Source organism: Sciurus carolinensis, chromosome 16 (assembly GCF_902686445.1).
Source record: "Sciurus carolinensis chromosome 16, mSciCar1.2, whole genome shotgun sequence".
Lineage (NCBI taxonomy): Eukaryota > Metazoa > Chordata > Mammalia > Rodentia > Sciuridae > Sciurus > Sciurus carolinensis.
Window position 1 is genome coordinate 29,865,489 of NC_062228.1, and position 19,944 is coordinate 29,885,432.

General features: G+C 37.0%; 1 protein-coding gene across 4 annotated transcripts in view; it reads right to left on the reverse strand.

Annotated features, from left to right (window-relative positions):
* The window catches only part of Fto (FTO alpha-ketoglutarate dependent dioxygenase), a 379,184-nt gene that overhangs the window by 275,312 nt on the left and 83,928 nt on the right, over positions 1-19,944 (reverse strand). For all 4 annotated transcript variants that reach the window (XM_047528062.1, XM_047528060.1, XM_047528058.1 and 1 more), the window contains exon 2: positions 3,629-3,706. In XM_047528062.1, coding sequence (XP_047384018.1) covers positions 3,629-3,706 — 78 coding nt within the window. The remainder of the gene's footprint in view (positions 1-3,628; positions 3,707-19,944) is intronic.

The following is a 19,944-nucleotide window of genomic DNA, read 5'->3' on the forward strand; positions in this document are numbered from 1 at the left end:
ACTGCACACCCCACAGGGAATAAAATCAAAGAAAGCAGCAACCTTGTCAGTTTTAACAACTTCATCTCTATTGTCTATAACATGCCTGGCACCCTGGGGACACTAACTCCATTTGTGTCAGTAAGTAATCTGGATCATGTTGAGTTAGATATACCTGTAGGACTTCCAGGTATAAACAACTACCAGGTAGGCAGAATTGGAGCATTGAAGGTCACAGGAAGAACAGGGATGGGGACAGAATTTGGGGTCATGAGGATAAAGCCAAGGAATCTTGGAAGGATAAAGAGATGTGGGGAAAGAGGAAAGCAGTACAGAACTTCTGACCAGGAGCTCAAGTCTCCTCCTCTCACTCAGAGGAACAGCCAGAGTTCTTATGATCGACTGCTAGTCACAGTACACTCAGCATGGGCTCCAGGCCTGGTCCTGACACCATCTACTTATCAATCTTGAACAGATTTTTAAACCTTCCTGTGCCTCAGTCTCCCCATCTCCAAAATGAGGTTTTAATGACACCTGCCTCAGAGCATCATAGTAATATTCAAATGAGCTGAAACATGCCGTGTACTTGGAATAGCGCCAGAACAATCTGGCACATGGAACGTGCACAATAAATGAAGGCAAGGAGAAGTGCTGAGGAGAGTGGCATTTTTCTGGATGCGGGGACAGCGTACACATATCTGGAACACCAGAGTTGTCTTCTATGTCATTCCTCCTTTCCTGTGCTCCATGGTGAGCCAACAGAAGTTCTGTCTGCTTTTCTGCTTCAACCTCTTAGTTGTTGTTATTTTCTTTGGCTTCTTTGTTAGCTATGGCCACATCAAAAGACACTGTGAAACCTCCTGAAGGTGGTTGGAATTGCAGCATGATATACGGAAGATTACAGAACAGCAGATAGAGCACGGGCTCAGAGTCAGACAAGCCGAGGTGGAACTCCCCCGCCCCCACTCAGACAGCTGATTTGTCTCTCCTGACATCTAAAACAGGAACGAGAAGACCCACCCCAAGCACCTCACGCTGGGAAAGAGTGGCTAACCACCTGTTTATGGAATGAACAAACAAGACTGTGGGGGGACTAAATGTGACAGCATTCCTAAACATGTAGCACAGTCCCTGGCACACTGTAAGGGTCAGTAACCATTCCCTGTGTGCAAGCTGCATGGAGTCTCGCCTCATGACTGGCAGCTTGATTGGCATTCCAGTGTGAAGGTCTATGAAAGGCACCATGGCAGGTCTGAAATTTCTAAAGTTGAATATATAAATATATTCGTGTCATTAAAAAGGATTTGGGATTCATCTTTTAAGAGAATAAATTTACTTCGAATAAGGTTTTATCAAACTGCTAAGCCTTGATATAAGGTGCATTTAATATGATTAGATATTGGTATGAGGGTTTGTTGTGAGCCTTCGAAAAATAACAGAGAAGAATGAAGAGCTGTTTGCATCTGGGTTTCCATTTATCTTTCAGCATATGGTTTGTTGGAGCACAGTGGGCTGATAACCTCTTACATTTAATTCTTCATGTACTACTTGCACAGTACAAAAACTCAAATGGCTTAGCAGCTGCTTCACAACAATGCATGTAATTAGGTATCAGAAGGCATCTATCTATGAACGTATTAGTGATTCAGAACTGATTGCATTTTGTAGGTTTGCCTGATTTAAGGGTACTTTTTTAAATTACTTTTTTTTCCCTCACTGCAAAAGAACACATCTTTGCTGCAGAATTTGGAAACCTAGGTAAGCTCAAAAGAGAACATCCTATCACTAAAGGATATAACATTTCTGAGTAATCCTTCAAATATTTACAGATGCCACCTCTCTGGGAAGGTGTGTATGCATATAAAAACAAAATTCAAACCACACTAAACTCATTATATAAATAGCTTTTAAAAGCAACTAATATGTGCACTGATTCATTTATTCACTCAAGCAAACTAAGCACTTGCCAGACTCTAAGCACTGAACTAAGTAAAGATGTGGAAAAGAAGAATATAAAAAAATCATTACAATCAAGTGAGATATGTGCTAATAGAGTTACTGATAAAGTACAACAGAGGAGGCTGAGCCAAGTCTCTGGGCTGCAGGAGTGTCAGGGGAGCTTTCTATGGGAGATGACATGTGAACTCTCACTAACAAGGAGCACAGAAATTCAGCAAGAAAGGAGGCAGAACAGCAAAGAATGTAACAAAAAAGTCCACAATATGAAACTAGTTTGAGGTGCTACAAAAGTCCAGTGCAGACAGAAAGGGGGAGGAGTGGGTAGATGAGGCTGGAAATGCAAAAGCCAGGCAATGAACATCCACTGTAGGATCTGAAGCAGGGGATTAACATGTTCCAATTTACATCTTGGTCAGAAATACTGTGACCTCAAGAATTGAGACAGGTAAAAAAGAACACTAGAGAGGCCCATAAGAGGACTGATGAGGTATAGTGAAGGTCAATGTCAACAGAGGTAAGACACACGTTTACAAATGACAATGAACCAGAAGTCAAGAGACCTGGATTCTAAATGGGTGCACTCCTATCTCTTCCTTCCTTCCTGCTATATACCAGCAGGAGCTATAGCTGATGATATAGCCCCATTTCCATACCTCAAAAGGATACATTCTAATAGGAAAAAAGAGGTGAAATTTTATTATTTAAGCACAAATTTATTATTTTTGTTGCCCATGCTTAACCCTTCTTTTTTGGAACCTGGTCTCCTTTGAGGAAACCATTCGACTCTGACTCCAACAGTCCCCGTGATTTGAGAGGGAATATTCCCACACTACCCCACTCCAAGAGTAGACTATGAAGTAGGCAAGGCAAACACAAGGGCTCTAAACAGGCCAATGAGATCACTTCCTGGAGAATCTAATGGAACCAGGGGAAAAAAACTCAGTCACTCCTTCTAAGATCCCAGGTGCTGAAGACCACATAGCCAGCCCTCGACCAGTCCAAGTCCTCCCATGCGGTCAGGTGAGAGCTTACTCAGCATGAAGTCATACAGAGAAACACCAAGCCAAGCAACAGAAAAATAGTGGTCAAGTGACATCTCTTGAGGGTTTGGACTGGTTCATCCACGTGCTCCTAGATTTCTAAGTGACATCAATAAAGTTCTCTCTTTTTCTCTTATTGCCACAGTGAAACTGTTCGGGGTTTACAACAGAAAGTGCTGACAAATTCAGGGAGAGAAATGCATAATTGCTATACCATGGGACTAGAGATACAACAGAGTTGTTTACAAGGTCCAACTAACACAGAAGAGTAGAGTCTCCTTGTAGTTAAGATAAGTTGGGGAAGTTTCCAGAAAACAGGTGATATTTAACTAAACTTTCAGAGAATTAACCACCCAGTCACAGGATAAGAGAAAGGTTACTCTGTGCAGAAAACACTGCAATACCAAAAGCCAGAGAGTGGGAAAGAGCTTGAAATGTTTGGGGAATTAAAACAGTGCATCATAATAGCACACTTAACTCAAAGCAGAAAGCAGACCATGAAAGAATTTACATACCCTCTAGGTGATGAGCTGTCAGTGGGTGACCAAATCAGACCTTCCATTTATTCAACCTAACTAGACTAGTAGGCTCACAAATAAAATGGGCAAATCAGAACACATAACTATGATAAAAATATTAAAATATCTTACCTGCTGATAGAATTCGTCATCTTTGGGGGTTAGATAAGGAAGCCAAGTGTCTTCAAGTTCTTCAAGAAGCCTCAGTTTCTGTTTAAAAGTAACAACAATTAATTTAGCCATCTCTAATATATATACTTTTAAAAATGAAAATTAGCAAATGTCAATTATAAAATGTATTAATTAAATCATACACATTATAGATTATATGTTATATGAAGCATTAATTTTAAAATGATCTTATTCACTCAGATTCATGACACATTTTGATTCACTCTTCAAAAATATTTTTGGCATCAGAGTCTTTTTTTTTTTTTAATCACTAGAGTCACCTTATGAGTCATCCAGTACAGTTTTCCAGAACAGATCTTCCTATTTGTATAATCTGCTTGAGACACAGTAGTTTTTAAACCCTTCCATGATACTATTACTGGAAACACCAAACTAAACCACAAGTATCCATTTGCATAACATCAGGGTATCTGAACTCATCATCCTATAAACACTTATTTGATCATGTCCACTCACAATAATGCCTTTCTAAAGTGATCTCTTATATCTGCAATAATTACTAAAACTATGTTAAGCCTCTTTGCTTCCTTTCTTTTTCAATTTTATGCAACACCTTTTTTTTTTTTTTTTTTTTAGCTTTTCTAAGAGTAAGTTTTTCTTTCTTTCTTTTTTTTTTTTTTTGGGTTGAAAATTTTTTTTTATTTTTATTTTTTTTTACGTTTACAAAGGGTAATGATGTTTATTTTATTTTTCCCCTCCCCTCCACCCCTCCCACCCCTCTTTTCCCTCTACACAGTCCTTCTTTCCTTCATTCTTACCGCTCTCCTTAGCCTAACTCTAAACCTAACCCTAAACCTAATGCTAGCCCCTCCCACCCCCCATTATATGTCCTCATCCGCTTATCAGCGAGATCATTCGTCCTTTAGTTTTTTGAGATTGGCTTATCTCACTTAGCATGATATTCTCCAATTTCGACCATTTGCCTACAAATGCCATAATTTTATCATTCTTCATTGCGAAGTAATATTCCATTGTATAAATATGCCACAGTTTCTTTATCCATTCATCAACTGAAGGGCATCTAGGTTGGTTCCACAATCTGGCTATGGTGAATTGAGCAGCAATGAACATTGATGTGGCTGTATCTCTGTAGTATGCTGATTTTAAGTCCTTTGGGTATAGGCCAAGGAGTGGGATAGCTGGGTCAAATGGTGTTTCCATTCCAAGCTTTCTGAGGAATCTCCACACTGCTTTCCAGAGTGGCTGCACTAATTTGCAACCCCACCAGCAATGTATGAGTGTTCCTTTTTCACCACATCCTCGCCAACACCTATTGTTGCAACACCCTTCTTAAGCATCCATAGGTAGCACTGTCTGCAGCTGCTTCAAAGAACTATGCATTCTTCAGTCAGGCCTACGGGTACACGCCGTTAATCCCAAAGACCAGGGAGACTGAGGTAGGAAGATGGCAAGTTCGAAGCCAACTTCAGCAATCTACAAAACCCTGTTTCAAAATAAATAAATAAAAAGGGCAGAGATGCAGCTCAGTGGTCAAGTACCCCTGGGTTCAATCCCCAGTATCAAAAAGAAAAAAAAAATGAAAAAAAGAAAAAACTCTCTTCCTCAAACAGAAAGTACTGTTCAAACAGAGTAATTGAGAGGTCCCCATTTATAAGGTGTCTTATAAGGAATCAAATATATACAAAGTGACTCTCTCCCTCTGAGGGTTTTTTTTCAAAGGATAGCCAAGCTTATATTGAGGCATATACAGAGTTCTGTGTCTATGTGGCACATAAGTGGCATATGTGAGTGTGTATATAGATACCTATACACATTTGGGCATGTGTATACTAATTATTTGTAAAAGAAAAAGAAAACAACAGAAACAGTTTTCAAATAAAACCGGGGGAAAAAATGCATCCTCGGGGCTACAGTGAGCCAGTAAGGCACCATCATGCGAATTAGAAAACAGCCATCTTGCTCTGGGCCAGTGCAGCTCCATCCAACAGCATATGGCTTGGTAACTACAAACTGCATTTCAACCCCACTGGTCTCATACAACCCACTCAACCAGACACAATGGTCCAGAGTACTGCCCTCTTCCACTGAAGGAAAGCAGCCTTCTCTCCCAAACCCATCATAATCAGAGTAGTCCAAGCAAGCATCCTTTTGGGAAGAATTCAAATTCTTTCTGGACCTTCTCAATCATAATCCAAAGTGAACAAAGAGAAAGGAACAGATATATAACAACTAGTCTATGTCCCAGAAACCAAACAGTAAATTCCATTGTTAGGCTTAATTCTCTCCTATTTATTTAATTAAAGTCTTCCATTTTTGAGAGTGGGTATCTTCCCACCTATAACAGTAATATCAGTTAAGCTATGAAGAATTTTCTCTTACTAAGGTCTTACTGGATAATTAATTAATTGGTTAAATGGTATTTGCTTTCAGTGTTAGCCAGTATTGGGGACATAAAGAGACCTAATGATATTTCCATGCATATATGCATGCACATTTATACATGCCATCACTAATTTAACCAAAAATCTATACTTCAATTCTCATTTCAGCTCAGGAAAGCTTGCATTTTCCTAAGAACCTTTTACCAATTCTTAGGACTTTGTACAAACACAAAGCTCTAGAATATTTATAAATGCTACAAAAATATGTAAGTCTCAAATAATCCAAAGGCTCCACCTTATAAACATCATCCTAAAATCTCTTCACAAGAGACAATCAGAAAAGTTCATCTGTGTACATAGAGGAGCATGAAGGTACAGGTTCCCAAAAGAAATTACATACCATATCCAAATCAGATCAAACACCAACAGACCTGTCCTATAGGTCCATAGGCATCAATGGGTGCTGTTTATAATTAAGGCTTTGGCTAAATTATTGTAAAAACCACCACTTCTTGGTTCAACTGAGACCCAGAGCATCTGTCAGGCATAAAACATTGTAACTTAGAAGTCTGTATCAAAAAGATAAAATTCTACAAGAATGTTCCTACTACAGAACAAGCAGAACATAAATGGTCTTCCTCTAGTAGGAATTTTAATATTAACACTGAGAGTATCATGCTATGTAGGTGACAAGAGAGAACAGGGGTCAGGAGATCGATCACCCAACTTAAGATCACACAGATGAAAGCAGTTCTGTACATCAATATTCACTACTTGTGATTTTACCAGTGAATGGCAAAATCAATGATAAATAATATTCATGAACTTAAAAAGAAGTTTTGGTTATGTTCGCATTGGTAAAATCAATCAGAAATCAACATTAAGTTAAACTGGTAGTCAATGAACATCAAAATTTTAAATTGTCATTGTTTTATAAAATTAAAAATTAGCCATCAAGATTGCTTTATAAAAAGCAAACTCACTGTGAGACTGAAAAACAGGTCCTCTTGAACTTTGCTGCCAAGAGTTTAAAACAGTACAACATCTACAAGGGCAACTGACAACTTTCAAATTCAAATGCTGTGACCCTTTGACCCAGAATCCTACTTCTGAGTACAAATGTACTTGTAACATGGTTCAGGCATGTACAAGGTTACTTATCACATCATTATTTGTAGAACAAAGCTTAGAAACATTAAAAGCCACTGAATTGTGTTGGGCATGGTGGCACAGCCTATAATCCCACTTATCCAGGAAGCTGAGGCAGGAGGATCACAACTTCAAGGCCAATCAGGCTTAGCAAGATGCTATCTCAAAATAAAAGGGCTGAGATTATGGTCAGTGAGGAGGGCCCTGCCCTCAATCCCCATTACTGGGCAAGGGGGACCTCTGAATTGCACATTTCAAGGGTGAATTTTATGGTACGCAAATTATCTCAATAAAACAAAATGATTAAAAATAATGCAAATGTCCATCCACAGAAGAAAGTAAAATAAACTAAGGTCCATCTATACTACGAAATACAATGCAACAATAAACAAGAATAAAGCAGCTCCCTATTCCTGATATAAAAAGCTCTCTGGGAGTTACTGGGAAGAGAAAAACAAAGTAAAACATCTGCTTGTATTTACCTACAAAAACATAAAGGATATGTGATGAACTATTAAAGTGGTATCTGTCAGGGATTAGAGGTAGGAAAAGACTGGAAGGGGACCAGGGCAGAGCAAGGCTCTTCAAAATATTCTATATTATTTTGATTTTTGAACAATGTAAACACACTGCCTACTCAACGTATTACCTATTACCAATTCAAACATATTTCATATTAATTCTTAACATGAAATTCAACACAAAAATGAAGAAGTTGTGATTTGGGGCTCTGTTTTTAAAGCACATAATTTCATCCACCCACAATGAAGTTTTATTTGAGAAACTATCACAGACTAGCACACTACAGAGTGAGGAGGGGGAAAGGTAGCTCTGACAATTCCTCTGTGTCAAATGCCAACTGTGGGTAAACACACATGGCATTAAAATGCACTCTGGACGGAGGCAGAGCGGCCCCCGCTTGATCGTCAGACCTGGCTCAGGCTGCTCCTCGGCCTGACGTACACGTAAATCCACACAGCTGGGCCCTGCAGCACACTGCTCAGCTCACACACTTCTTTGCTGTCACACTTGTGTCAAATACATCAAGCTGCTCACAAATACCACACAGAGAGTCAGGGAGGGCCCAGAGCCTCCGTTCTCCCACCCGGCAGGAGGAGCACATGAAGACCTTTCCATGCAGGCTACTGTCCACTTCCACGGCTCCAGCAAGTAAAGGGGACAGAAGACCTTACAAAAACGTGATGCAACCTAAAACCACCAATGTTTGCAGCTGGATGTCAGAAGCTACTCTAGGCCTACACCTATGCTCCACTATGAAAAGTTGAGTTGTATACAGAGCTTGCAAGAGCCTGCCCAATGGAGATTCAGTTTGAGTCCTACAGTGATTACATAAAAAGAGGAACTGGATTATGACTCACCATGCAAGGGTGTATCTCCCCTACAAATGAAGTATATTTTTTTGTCCTACTGTCTCTTCAACCTCATCAGACTAAGTTGCTAACATCTCTTATAATTTATCCATTTTTCATTTTTCACATAATTGTTTTTTTAAATATTCACCATAATGTATCAACTTCAAAAGAATTTAATTTTGCTATCTGAGTCTTTTCAAAATGTAATCACAAAGTCTAATGGATATTGGTTGTGGAAATAATAATCTGATATCGTGCAGGTTTCAAGCAAGTGGGAAAATTGACCTAAACTTAAAACGGGGCATAACTGGGCAAGGAAGACCCATCTAACACTAGAGAGATCAATAAGAAGTAGCTAAGTCAAAAGTAGCAAAAATAAACACCCTGGGTATAATATACCTGATCTGTTTTAAATAGAAATAAAAAAAGATCTCGACCATTCCAACAAACTTGGCATTCCCTGTCCCGTTCACAATGAAAATACGGCATGGTACAAATGAACAGAACTTGGAAGAAAGGACAGAGGTTTGGGTGCAGACTCACTCTATCACTTCCTAGGGGTGGAACCACACCTGAATCTACCTCTCTCAACCTCATTTCCTCATCTGCAAAGTTATGCTGTCTAGGATTGCTGTGGAAAAAAATAAAAGTAATCATATTTCTTGGTGCATTTTGCAAACTATGAAGTAGGCAAATGACATTTAAATAAGTGGGACACACCTGTATAACAAAACAGGAGCTAAGGAGCCAAACTCTAGGTGCTTCACCCGTCCAAGTACATAACTGGGGACTAGGTTTCTTACCTCCACGTGAGGTGTAAAGGAACTAAAATATATAACTTCTAAGAACAGTGCCTGGTACATAAAAAGCCCTCAATACACTTTGGAAGCCATTTGTTATTATTTATTCACATCTGGAAACTAACAGTTGCGATTACTAGTTATAAATGACCCCATAAAGGAAACTACATGTACCCTATCTAATTGTACTTTAGGCCACAGATTAAATCTACTTGAAAAATCCAGATATTAATTTGCCAGGATAAAATACAAAAGAAATGCATAAACACTCTTCATATATAAACTTTTATGAAGACTGATGTGTATTTTACATATATATGTATGTATGTTCCCATAATCTACCTACACGATGGTGATCATCAAAGTTTTGATATGACAAAACTGTGAAATTTTAGAACACATGAAGAAACTAAGGCCTCATACTGGAGTTACTCAGTCACTAGCAAGAGATGACAGTGCTGGTCACTAGACAGATCGCGACTCACATTCTTATTTCCCTAGCACTGTACAAAGTCATTCTTGATTGCCTCACACCATCCCGACAATAAGAGAATTAATTTTCAACTTAAAAAGAACATATATAACTCATTTCTTAAATTTTAATTAAGATTAAATCCTACCTTTAAACTTTTAAAATCAAAGCTTATAACCACTGTTCTTAAACCCCCTTAAGTCCTGGCTGCTTCGGTAACCCCATAATGCTTTCGAGAGAGATCTCTTTTATTATTTAGTATATCTCCTTTTGTTTCCCATAATAGGAGTCTGTAAAATAGCAGACTAAAAATGCAGCCATAATAGAAAACCTCATAATTCACTAACATCCCAAAGAATATTCAGAAAGATTTCACCTTAGTATAATGGGAAATGAGCTCCAGACTAAGCTGCTCTGTTCCTTCCCAACCAAGCTTAAAAGCAACACCTGGAAGGATCAAACTGTTTCCAAATGACTTAAAGGAGTTACTTAACAAAGCTCAGGAATATTTACAAGGACAACAAAACATAGCATTCAAATGTTAAAATTCACATTTGCCTTCCAATCAAAAACCACAGGCATGACCTGCAGTAAAAGACAATACTACACAAGACAATATGACTTATACGGAAGAGAAAAACTGATAAATTGAAACTGGCTCCAAAATGACATCAATGACAGAATTAGTAGACAAGTATGTTAAAACTGTGATCATCACTATTATTTATAAATTTAAAAGTTAGAGAAGGATTGGCAAAGAAAGAAGCAGAAGAAATAAAATCAAATTTTTAGAGATGAAAACTGTAGTGTTTGAAATGAAAGATATAGTGGATAGGATTCGAAGCAGATTAGTTATAATAGAAGAAAAGAATAATAAACTTGAAGACAAAACAAGAGAAAAGCTCCAAATGAAATACAGAAGAGTAAACAGAAAAATAAATAAATACCAGGGCACCAGTAAACTGTGGGATGACTGTAAGTAGCTTAAAGAACGTACCTGGAGTCACCAGAGAAGACAGAATGACAGGGAAAAAAAAAAATAGTAACCAAATATTTTGCAATTTGAATAAAAACTAAAAAGCCACAAGTTCAAGATAGTCCAAGAGCCTCAAGCACAGAAGGCATGATGAAATAACACCAATACCTATCATAATCGAATAAATTAAAAATGAATAAAAAAGAGATGTTTAAAAATAGGCAGAAAAAAAGATATACCATTTACTCAGGAACAAACCATAAGAATAAAACCAAATAACTTATAGAAAAAAATACTGCCCAGAAGATGATGGAGAAAGATCTTAATATCTTTCAAAAACAAAGGCAAAATAAACAATTTTTCAGATAAAAGCAGAAAGAATTCAACACCAGCAGACCTTCACAATAAAAAAGGAGGAAGGAAGATCTCAGGCAAAAAGAAAATAACCAGAGACACAAATTCTGAATCTGTAGAAAAAACAATAAAGAGCATCAGAAATAGTAACTGTGGGAAATATAAAACTTTACTCCTCATATCTTTATAAAAGATAATTTGCTATGTAAAATAAAAATAAGAGTGCCTCCTGAGCTTTATAATGTATATAGAGTAAACTGTGTGAAAACAGCTGTCAAAAAGTGTATGGTGAGCTGGAATTGTGGCTCAGTAGTACAGTGCTTGCCTGGCATGTGAGAGGCACTGGGTTCAATTCTCAGCACCACGTAAAAAAATAAATAAAGATAACACGTCCATCTACAACTAAAAATATTTTTTTTAAAAGTGTATCGTTGTAAGATTCTTATATGTGAAGTACAATAATACTACTTCAAGGAAGAAATCCTAAAATAATCATAAAATAACAGAACAAAGAGTTAAAAGTAATAAACCAACAAAGGAAATAAAAAACACAACATAACACAGTCAGAAATCAAGAAAAAACAAGCAGCAGATAGCAAAGCAGAATTAAATCCAGCCACATAAATAATCACAATAAATATAAATGGTCTAAACAATCCAATTGAAAGGCAGAGATTATCAGATTGGATTTTTTTTTAAAGCAATACCCAACCACAAGCTCTCTATAAGAAATTCACTTCGAATACGAAGAAAAAAGTAAAAGTAAAAGGATGAACACAACAATGTAAGTGTTCCCAGTACCAAAGAACTGTATAGTTAAAAATGGTTAAGATGGGGCTGAAGTGTATCTCTGTGATGGACTTCTTGTCTAGCAGGCAGAGGGTCCTTGGTTTAATTCTTGGCACTGCAAAACAAAATATAAAACCAAAAATAACAAAACAAAACAAACAATAATATTACTTATTGTAGAGGTCTTTCACCTCTTTGGTTAGATTTATTCCAAAGTATTTTATTCATTTTTTGAGACTATGAAAATTTTTCTACATTTCTTTCTTAGCAGATTCATTCTTAGTGTATAGTAAAGGTTTTTGTAAGTTGGTTTCTATATACTGCTACTTTGCTGAATTTGTTTATCAGCTCTAGAAGCCTTCTGGTAGAGATTTTGATATCTTCCAAGCATAGGATCTTATCTGCAAACAGTGATAATTTCACTTCTTGATTTTCTATTTGTACCTTAGTATTTCTTTCACTTGCCTGATTGCTCCTGGCTAGAGTTTCAAGAGCAATATTGAATAGGAGTGGTGAAAGTAGACATCCTTGTTTTGTACCTGATTTTTAAGAAAATTTTTTCGGTTTTTCTTTATTCTATATGATGTTTGTTTTAGGTTTAACAACATATAGCTGTTATAATGTTGAGGCATGTTCCTCTGGTTCAAATTTCCTCTGGATTTTTATCACAAATAGGTGTTGAATTTTGTCTATATCTTTTCCTGTACCAGTAAAAATGATCATGTGATTTTTATCCTTATTTCTATTTATATGGTGTATTACATTTATTGGTTTCCATGTGTACAGTCATCCTTGTATCAATGCAGTAAAACCAACTGGACTGTGGTATATAATCTTTGTACTGTATTGTTGAATTGAATTTGCTAATATTTTATTAAGGATATTGGTCTGTAGTCCTCCTTCCATGATGTTTCCTTATCTAGTTTCAGTACTAGCATGACATTGGCTTCACAAAATGAGTTTGAAAGTATTCCCTCCCTTACTATTTCATGGAATAATTTGAGGAGTACTGGCATTAGTTCTTCTTTAAAGATATGGTAGAATTCAGCTGAATCTATCTACTCCTAAGCTTTCCTTTGTTGAAAGGATTTTTTATTACCATTTCAATCTTGTTCCTTGCTATTGGTCTGCTTAGGCTTGCTGTATCCTCACTGTTCAATCTGAGTAGTCATGTGTGTCTAGAAATTTATTCATTGTTTCTAGATTTTTCAATGTAATATAAATTTTCAAAATAGTCCCTACTGATCCTTTGGATTTCAGTAATATCTGTTGTGATACTTCCTTCTTCAAATCTAATTTTATTAATGTGGATCTTCTCTCTCTTTCTTTTGGTTAATTTCCCTAAGAGTTTGCCAATCTTGTTTATTTTTTCAAAGAACCAACTCTTAATCACATTGATCCTATGTACATTTTTAATTCTCTATTCCATTAATTTTGGTTCTGATCTTTATTCTTTCTTTTCTTCTTCTGGCTTTGCAATTGGTTTTTTTCTTCTTTTTCTAAGAACTTGAGATGCATCATTATATTATTTACTAGGATCTTTCTGATTTCTTTATGTAGGCACTCATAGCTATAAATTTTAGAACCACTTGTGCTGTGTCCAAGAGAATCTGCTATGGTGTATTTCTATTTTCATTTGATTCTAACAATTTTTAAATTTCTCCTCTGATTTCTTCAATAAGCAACTCATCATTCAATAGTACAGTGTTCAATCTCCACATTTATATAGTTTTTGTAGTTATTCTTGCAATTGATTTCTAATTTAATTCTATTATAATCAGATGAGAAATCATATCAAATTCTTTGTATGTGTTAAGACTTGTTTTGTGGACTGAAATATGAACCAGTTTGGAGAGAGTTCCATGAGCAGCTGGAAAGAAAATGTATTTAGATACTGTTGGATAAAATATTCTATAGATATTCATTACATCCATTTATTTAAGCCTATAACATATTTTCTGGTTTTATATCTGGATAAATATTCTGGTGAGAGAGGAATACTGAAACCACTCAGAATTGCTATATTGGGATCTATCTGAGCCTTTATGTGGAGTAGTACCTGTTTCATGCAACTAGGTGCACCAACATCTGGGGATCAATATTTACTACCATTATATCTTTTTGTTGGACTGCTCCCTTTTCCATTACATAGTGATTTTCTTTGTCTCTTCTAATTTTGGTTAGATGTCTGCTTCGTCAAATATGAGAGTAGCTAATCCTGCTTGTTTGGGGTCTCCATTTGCATGGAATATCATTTTCCATCCTTTTACTTTCAGTCTATGGACATCTTTGGCAATGACCTATGCTTAAGAAAATAGGACATTATTTTTTAATCTAATATGCCAGTCTATGTCTTCTAATTGGAGAATTGAGACCACATTTGGTGTTTTGACAGGTGTTCATTCCTAACATTTTGACTATTTCTAATATTTTTTATCCTAATTCTCTAATGCTTATCTATTCTTCAAATGAGACTTACTCTTCCTCAATTTCTCTTGCCTGTTTTTTTTCTTCTTCTTTGTGTAGGATTCCGTGAGGCATCTTTTGTAATTCAGGCTTAGTAGTAATAAATTTCTTTAGTTTATGCATTTCTTGAAAGGTCTGTATTTCTCCTTTGATAATGAGGAATATCTTTGCTGGCTATATCAATCTTGGTTGGCAGTTATGTTTTCTTTGAGAGCTTGAAATACATTATTTCAAGGCCTCCTGAACTTTAGGAGATTTACCAAGAAATCTGTTGTTATTCTAATTGCTTTGCTGATTGGTGACCTGGCATTCCTCTTGCAACTTTTAATTTTTTTTTTTACTTGACTTGGGTTTTTGGCATATTGATTATTATGTGTCATGGAAAGGGTCTTTTCTGGTCTTGTTTATTTGGTATTCTAAATGTCTCTAGTATCTGAATGTCCATCTTATTTCCAAACTTTAGAAATTTTTCTATTGTTTCACTGAATAGGTTATTAATGCTATTATCTTGTAACTCTACTCCTTCTTCAATACCTATAAGCCTTAAGTTTCTTAATTTTATCCAAGAGTTCTTGGATATTCTAAGCAGTTTCATATTTTTTAAATACTGAGGCTCCACCTTGGATTCAGTGTCCACCTAGTCTTCAAGTTCTGAAATTTTGTCTTTTATATGATTAAGTCTATTGTAGAGACTTTCAACAGGGTTTTTTATGTGACTTATTGTCTCTTTTTATGATTTATAATTGGCTCTTTTCCAGAATCTCCCTTTACTGAAATGTTCTTTCATATTTTCTCCCTTGAGTCCTTAGATCTTCTTTTAAATCAATGATCATTTTAACAATTTTTTAAATTCTTTGTTCAGTATTTCATTCTCTTCAATGTTTATGGATTCAGTTGTTCAGAGGTTATACATTTTTGGAGGTGATTTGGTTTATTAACTCATATTTTCCGTGATTCTATATTTGCACATCTGTTATGATAAATCCCTCTTCCTCTTTTATTTAAGGAACTTTTTGTGAGCAATTATCTCTGCACAGTAACCTCTGAGCTGGGGTCATTTCTTTGTAATGTTGATTACATCAACAGTGTAATCAAAGTGCTAAGTTCAACAACCAGCACAGCTATGAAAGCAGAGAGTAACAGTAGTAATTTAAGAGCAAATCATATATTAACATATATTTTAAAAACTCATTGCTAATAATCTCTACAACTCTACAAACCCATAAGAAATAATATAGACTAGCCTTAAAAAATAAGCATTGGTGATAGTACACTTAATCCCAAATTGTATAGGATGAAGGTAAAGAAAGGGAAAAAGAAACAAGATGAGAGAGAAAGAAGAGAAATGAAAGAAAGAAGGAAGAGAGAGAAGGAAGGGAAATGGAGATGAGAAAGAAGAAAAGAGGTATCAAGAAAAAGTGCAATTAACTGAAAGACTACATAAAATTAGTCAGAGCCATGAAAAATCAAATAATGAGGGAAGATATAATAAAACATTTTACACAAAGCAGCTAAAATGACAATCATAAAGAAATTGTTTTCTTCTTGCAGAGATATCTTAAAATGGAGACACTTCTCTGACATGCTCTTGTAGTTATAAAAACACGTGTGGGTTTGTCCTTGTGGTTTTCAGTGCTTTGTGTAAGACAGTACATGGTAGAGACGTGAGGCAGTCTGGCAGCTGGGGTACAGGATAGGGGCCAGCAGCTGGTATGCAGCAAGGCACGGGGTGGTAGCCACAGACTGGCACAGGATAGTCAGTGGCCAGAGTGCAGGTCCATGGCTGGGGCGCGTAGCAAGGGTGCCTGGCAGCACAGGTGTTTGCCACATTGTGGGCATCATCCTCCCTGACAGGCCCTCATGGTGGGTAGAGGTAGGGAGCACACACTCCTCCCTGGGTACCTGACTTGCTGGAAGTGTCACACCCTGCTCTGGTCCACATCGCTACCACTGCCAACACCAGGGAGGGGGAGGGGTTGGCAGCCTTCAGCTTGCAGGGATCCCACTACACAGGTTCCTCAGCCAGCCTGCTTCAAAGTCGTTCCCAATATTTTTAACTGGTATCTCTAGGTGGGATGAAGTTGTAGAGATTTAATCACCTCCTGAGCTGTAAGCTTAGACGTGGTCTCTGTGAAATGGCTGCCTGCTACAGTTCTCTGCCAGCAAACTGAGAAAAGCCCAGTATTTCTTGTTCAGCAGGTGGTTTTGCAGCTCCTGTCCCAGTTTAATTTCATCTGACTTTGTGTTCTACCCATTTCCAAAGTGAGCATGTCAACCTTGCCTCTCCCTCTTGCACCCTTTGTCACCCCTCCCTCCAGACCTGCCCTAATTGTGAGGTGTTGATTCCAGGTTAACACAATTCTGTTCCAGTAACCAGAATTCTCCAGTCCCTCTAAAGTCTCCGACTTTCCAATATTGCAAATCAGGGCATTCCCTCTGTTACCCACCTCTCTCATCAACTGTTCTCTCACTGCTTTGATTCCAAACTGTGGAGAAGGTGAGATCCAATCTCTCTCATCTCCACTATCTTGGATTTCCACCATCCCACACACCAAATTTGGAAAGAATTTTTGTTCTCATTATTGATTTTGTTAACTATCATTTTTACCATTTATTTTCTTCAAGTATTTTGAAGTTGTGTTTTGAAGGCTAAGTATGAGTGCAAGGCTTTTTTTTAATATACCTTTAATTTGTTGATTCATTTTATGGATCTAATCCAGTGCCTCACATATACTAGGCAAATGCTCTACCACTGAGCCACAACCGGGCCCAAGCGCAAGGCTTTTTGTCTTTGCTTTTTCTCCCTCCTGGCTCTTTCTACCTCTGCTCACCTTTCCTTCTGCTGTGATTCTACAGCCACTCCCACCAGAATCCCCATAACACCATCCAGGACCAAGCCTTGTGATGGTCACATGGAGCACAACATCCTCTCTCCATTATCCACAATCAGCCAAGATGATTCGGTTTCTAGTCTTGAAGTTGCATCTACCTTCTTCTGTTTCTCAAGATCGACAGCTCCATATAACACTGTAGTCCTCCTGGGGGTTGGGGAGAGAGCTTTTTGCCATTCAATTTTTATGAGAAGTAGAACTTCACCCCAGTCCCTAGCTCCAAGTAGTGAGCTTAGTTCTGGGCCTACCTCAAGTGATACACTTTTAGTCGCTATTACCTATCGGAGTTAAATTCAACTTTTTGTTTCCATATCTACAGCTTATCCAGGGTCATGGGTTCAAAGCAACCTATTATCCCTTTATACTTCCTTCTCTTTGCAGTCCACAACACCATTGGGTCTATAAGCCCAGTTACAACATTTTCTTGTCTTATGTTCTTTTAATGTATTACATTTATAATTGTGGGTTATGTGAGCTGGGGTTGTGGCTCAGTGATAGAGTGCTTGTCTAGCATATGTAAGACACTGGTTTCGATCCTCAGCACCACATAAAAAATAAATAAATAAAATAAAAGGTATTGTGTCCATCTACAACTAAAAAAGATTTTTTAAAAATATTCACAATTTCTATGTACTAAATGCACGGGGCATGCACAAACTGCACTGTCTTGAGAAGATGACACTGAAGATTCATCAGGATAAAAATTCTTAGCAGGAGTTTCAGTAGGTCAAAAAGTATGCTCTTTTACAGCTTCTGGTTCATAATGTGAAATTGCTCCCCAGGAAACACTGCATCAATTTGTGTGACCATCAGTACACAATACCCATTTCTTTATTTACTTGAACACCACTTATTACCAAACTTCTACATTGTTGGCAAGTTAACATATGAAAAAACAAGTTCTCTCATTATAATTTATATTTCTTAGTTAGTCCTGTTGTGTAACTTTTCACATGTACATGATTGTTCCTGCCTTTTGCCCCTTTTTAAATTTATCTTTCCAATTCTAAATCTAATGAAATTATTATCATGTAAAAGCAAAGAATTTGGGTTTATGCAATTTGTTTAGTTTGAACTTTCTTAATCTCTTCTTTTTTATGAGCACCTTTCTAAAAACCTACTTAGCCCCTAGCAGAGGTCACCTTGCTTACATGGAGCCATGACACTACATTTCCCAACACTCCTCAATGTTCCTCCTAGGACAACATCTTGCCCTTTAACTCATACTTTTCCAAGGACTCTACAAGTTAGCTACAGCATTTTTTGACTTTAAAAAGTTCCCTTTCAAAGGAAATTTTAAAATATAAATGAAAAACAAAGAGTCAAGATATACTTTAATTCCTCAGATATCCTATCAAAATCTATTTGTTAAAAATAGATTCTATTAAGAACAGAACTCTTGTTAATCTACTCTTAAGACCACTTTGATCTTAAGTTCTCACCTACAACCATAAATTTTAAGAATGAAGTCCAAGTTTCTAAAGGGAAAGGAAGGACTCCTGAAGAGATAAATATCCATGATGTACAGCAACTAAACCAGATTTCAAAAGAAAGAGTGTTGGGTTAGTGCCTACAGAAAGAACTAGAACTTTGGGGGAAGGGCCATTTATAAACCTGAAGAGTACAATATTAATATTAAATGGATAAGCAAAAACAAAATAAAATGTTAGATTCTTTCATAAAGGCCAATGACTGAGACAGAACAAACTTTAATTTCCTGGAGTCAACTCCAAGTAATTCTACCTAAAACAGAGACACCACGTCGTACCAAAGACTCTTCCCCACAATCAAATTCTGTCCACAATTTTGTAAGTGAATACTAGACCAAAGGCAATACTATTTTAAACCACAAAAGAGAGATAATAATTAATGAAACTCTTTATTGCTATTCTACTGACATCCTAGCCCCAAAAACCTAATATACACCCCTTAGCATTTCCCAGAGGAGAAATTCCTCCTCTTGACCACAGTGGTTCAGATGAAAAAGCCAAATTCTGTCAGTCCTAATCCAGGGTACTTTCCACCTGGAAATCTTCGACCTCAGCAGTCTACTTGAAGGTCAGAGGACAGAGCTTCATGAGATTTCACCACAAATCTTGCCCAGTTTAGTATTAGCATGATCAAACTTAGCACTATTCCTGCTAGTAGTCCGACTGTAAATAATCACACTTGAGACCAGCAGGGTTTGTGATTTCTTAGTAATTTTACAAAGCTTTAACCTTTAAACCATGATCATACAACCTGCCATGGGAAAGTAGATACACATGATGTTGCAGTAAAGTCATCAGTAAGCCACCTCAGTGACTGTCCATTTAATAATCCTTTACTCTCCACTGTCCTTCTCAGGCTCTCTGCTGTTTCCAAAGCACGTGCAACATAATCAGATGGTAAGTACCTCCCCTTGGGTAGCTGCAACTAAATTATACAAGGCATGATGTTCCTTCAACAACACAAAATCCCTCAGCTGCTGACACAGCCATATCAACTATCAGTTTTGCCAAGCAGTGATGAAAAGTTAAAGAAAAATGTGTGAAAGAATAACTTATTATTAACTATTTTAGAGGTTTTATAATACAAAGTAGTTATTTCTTTTTGTTTTCATCCATTCCAAGGATTCTGAAAAGTCAATACACAGTCTTCATTA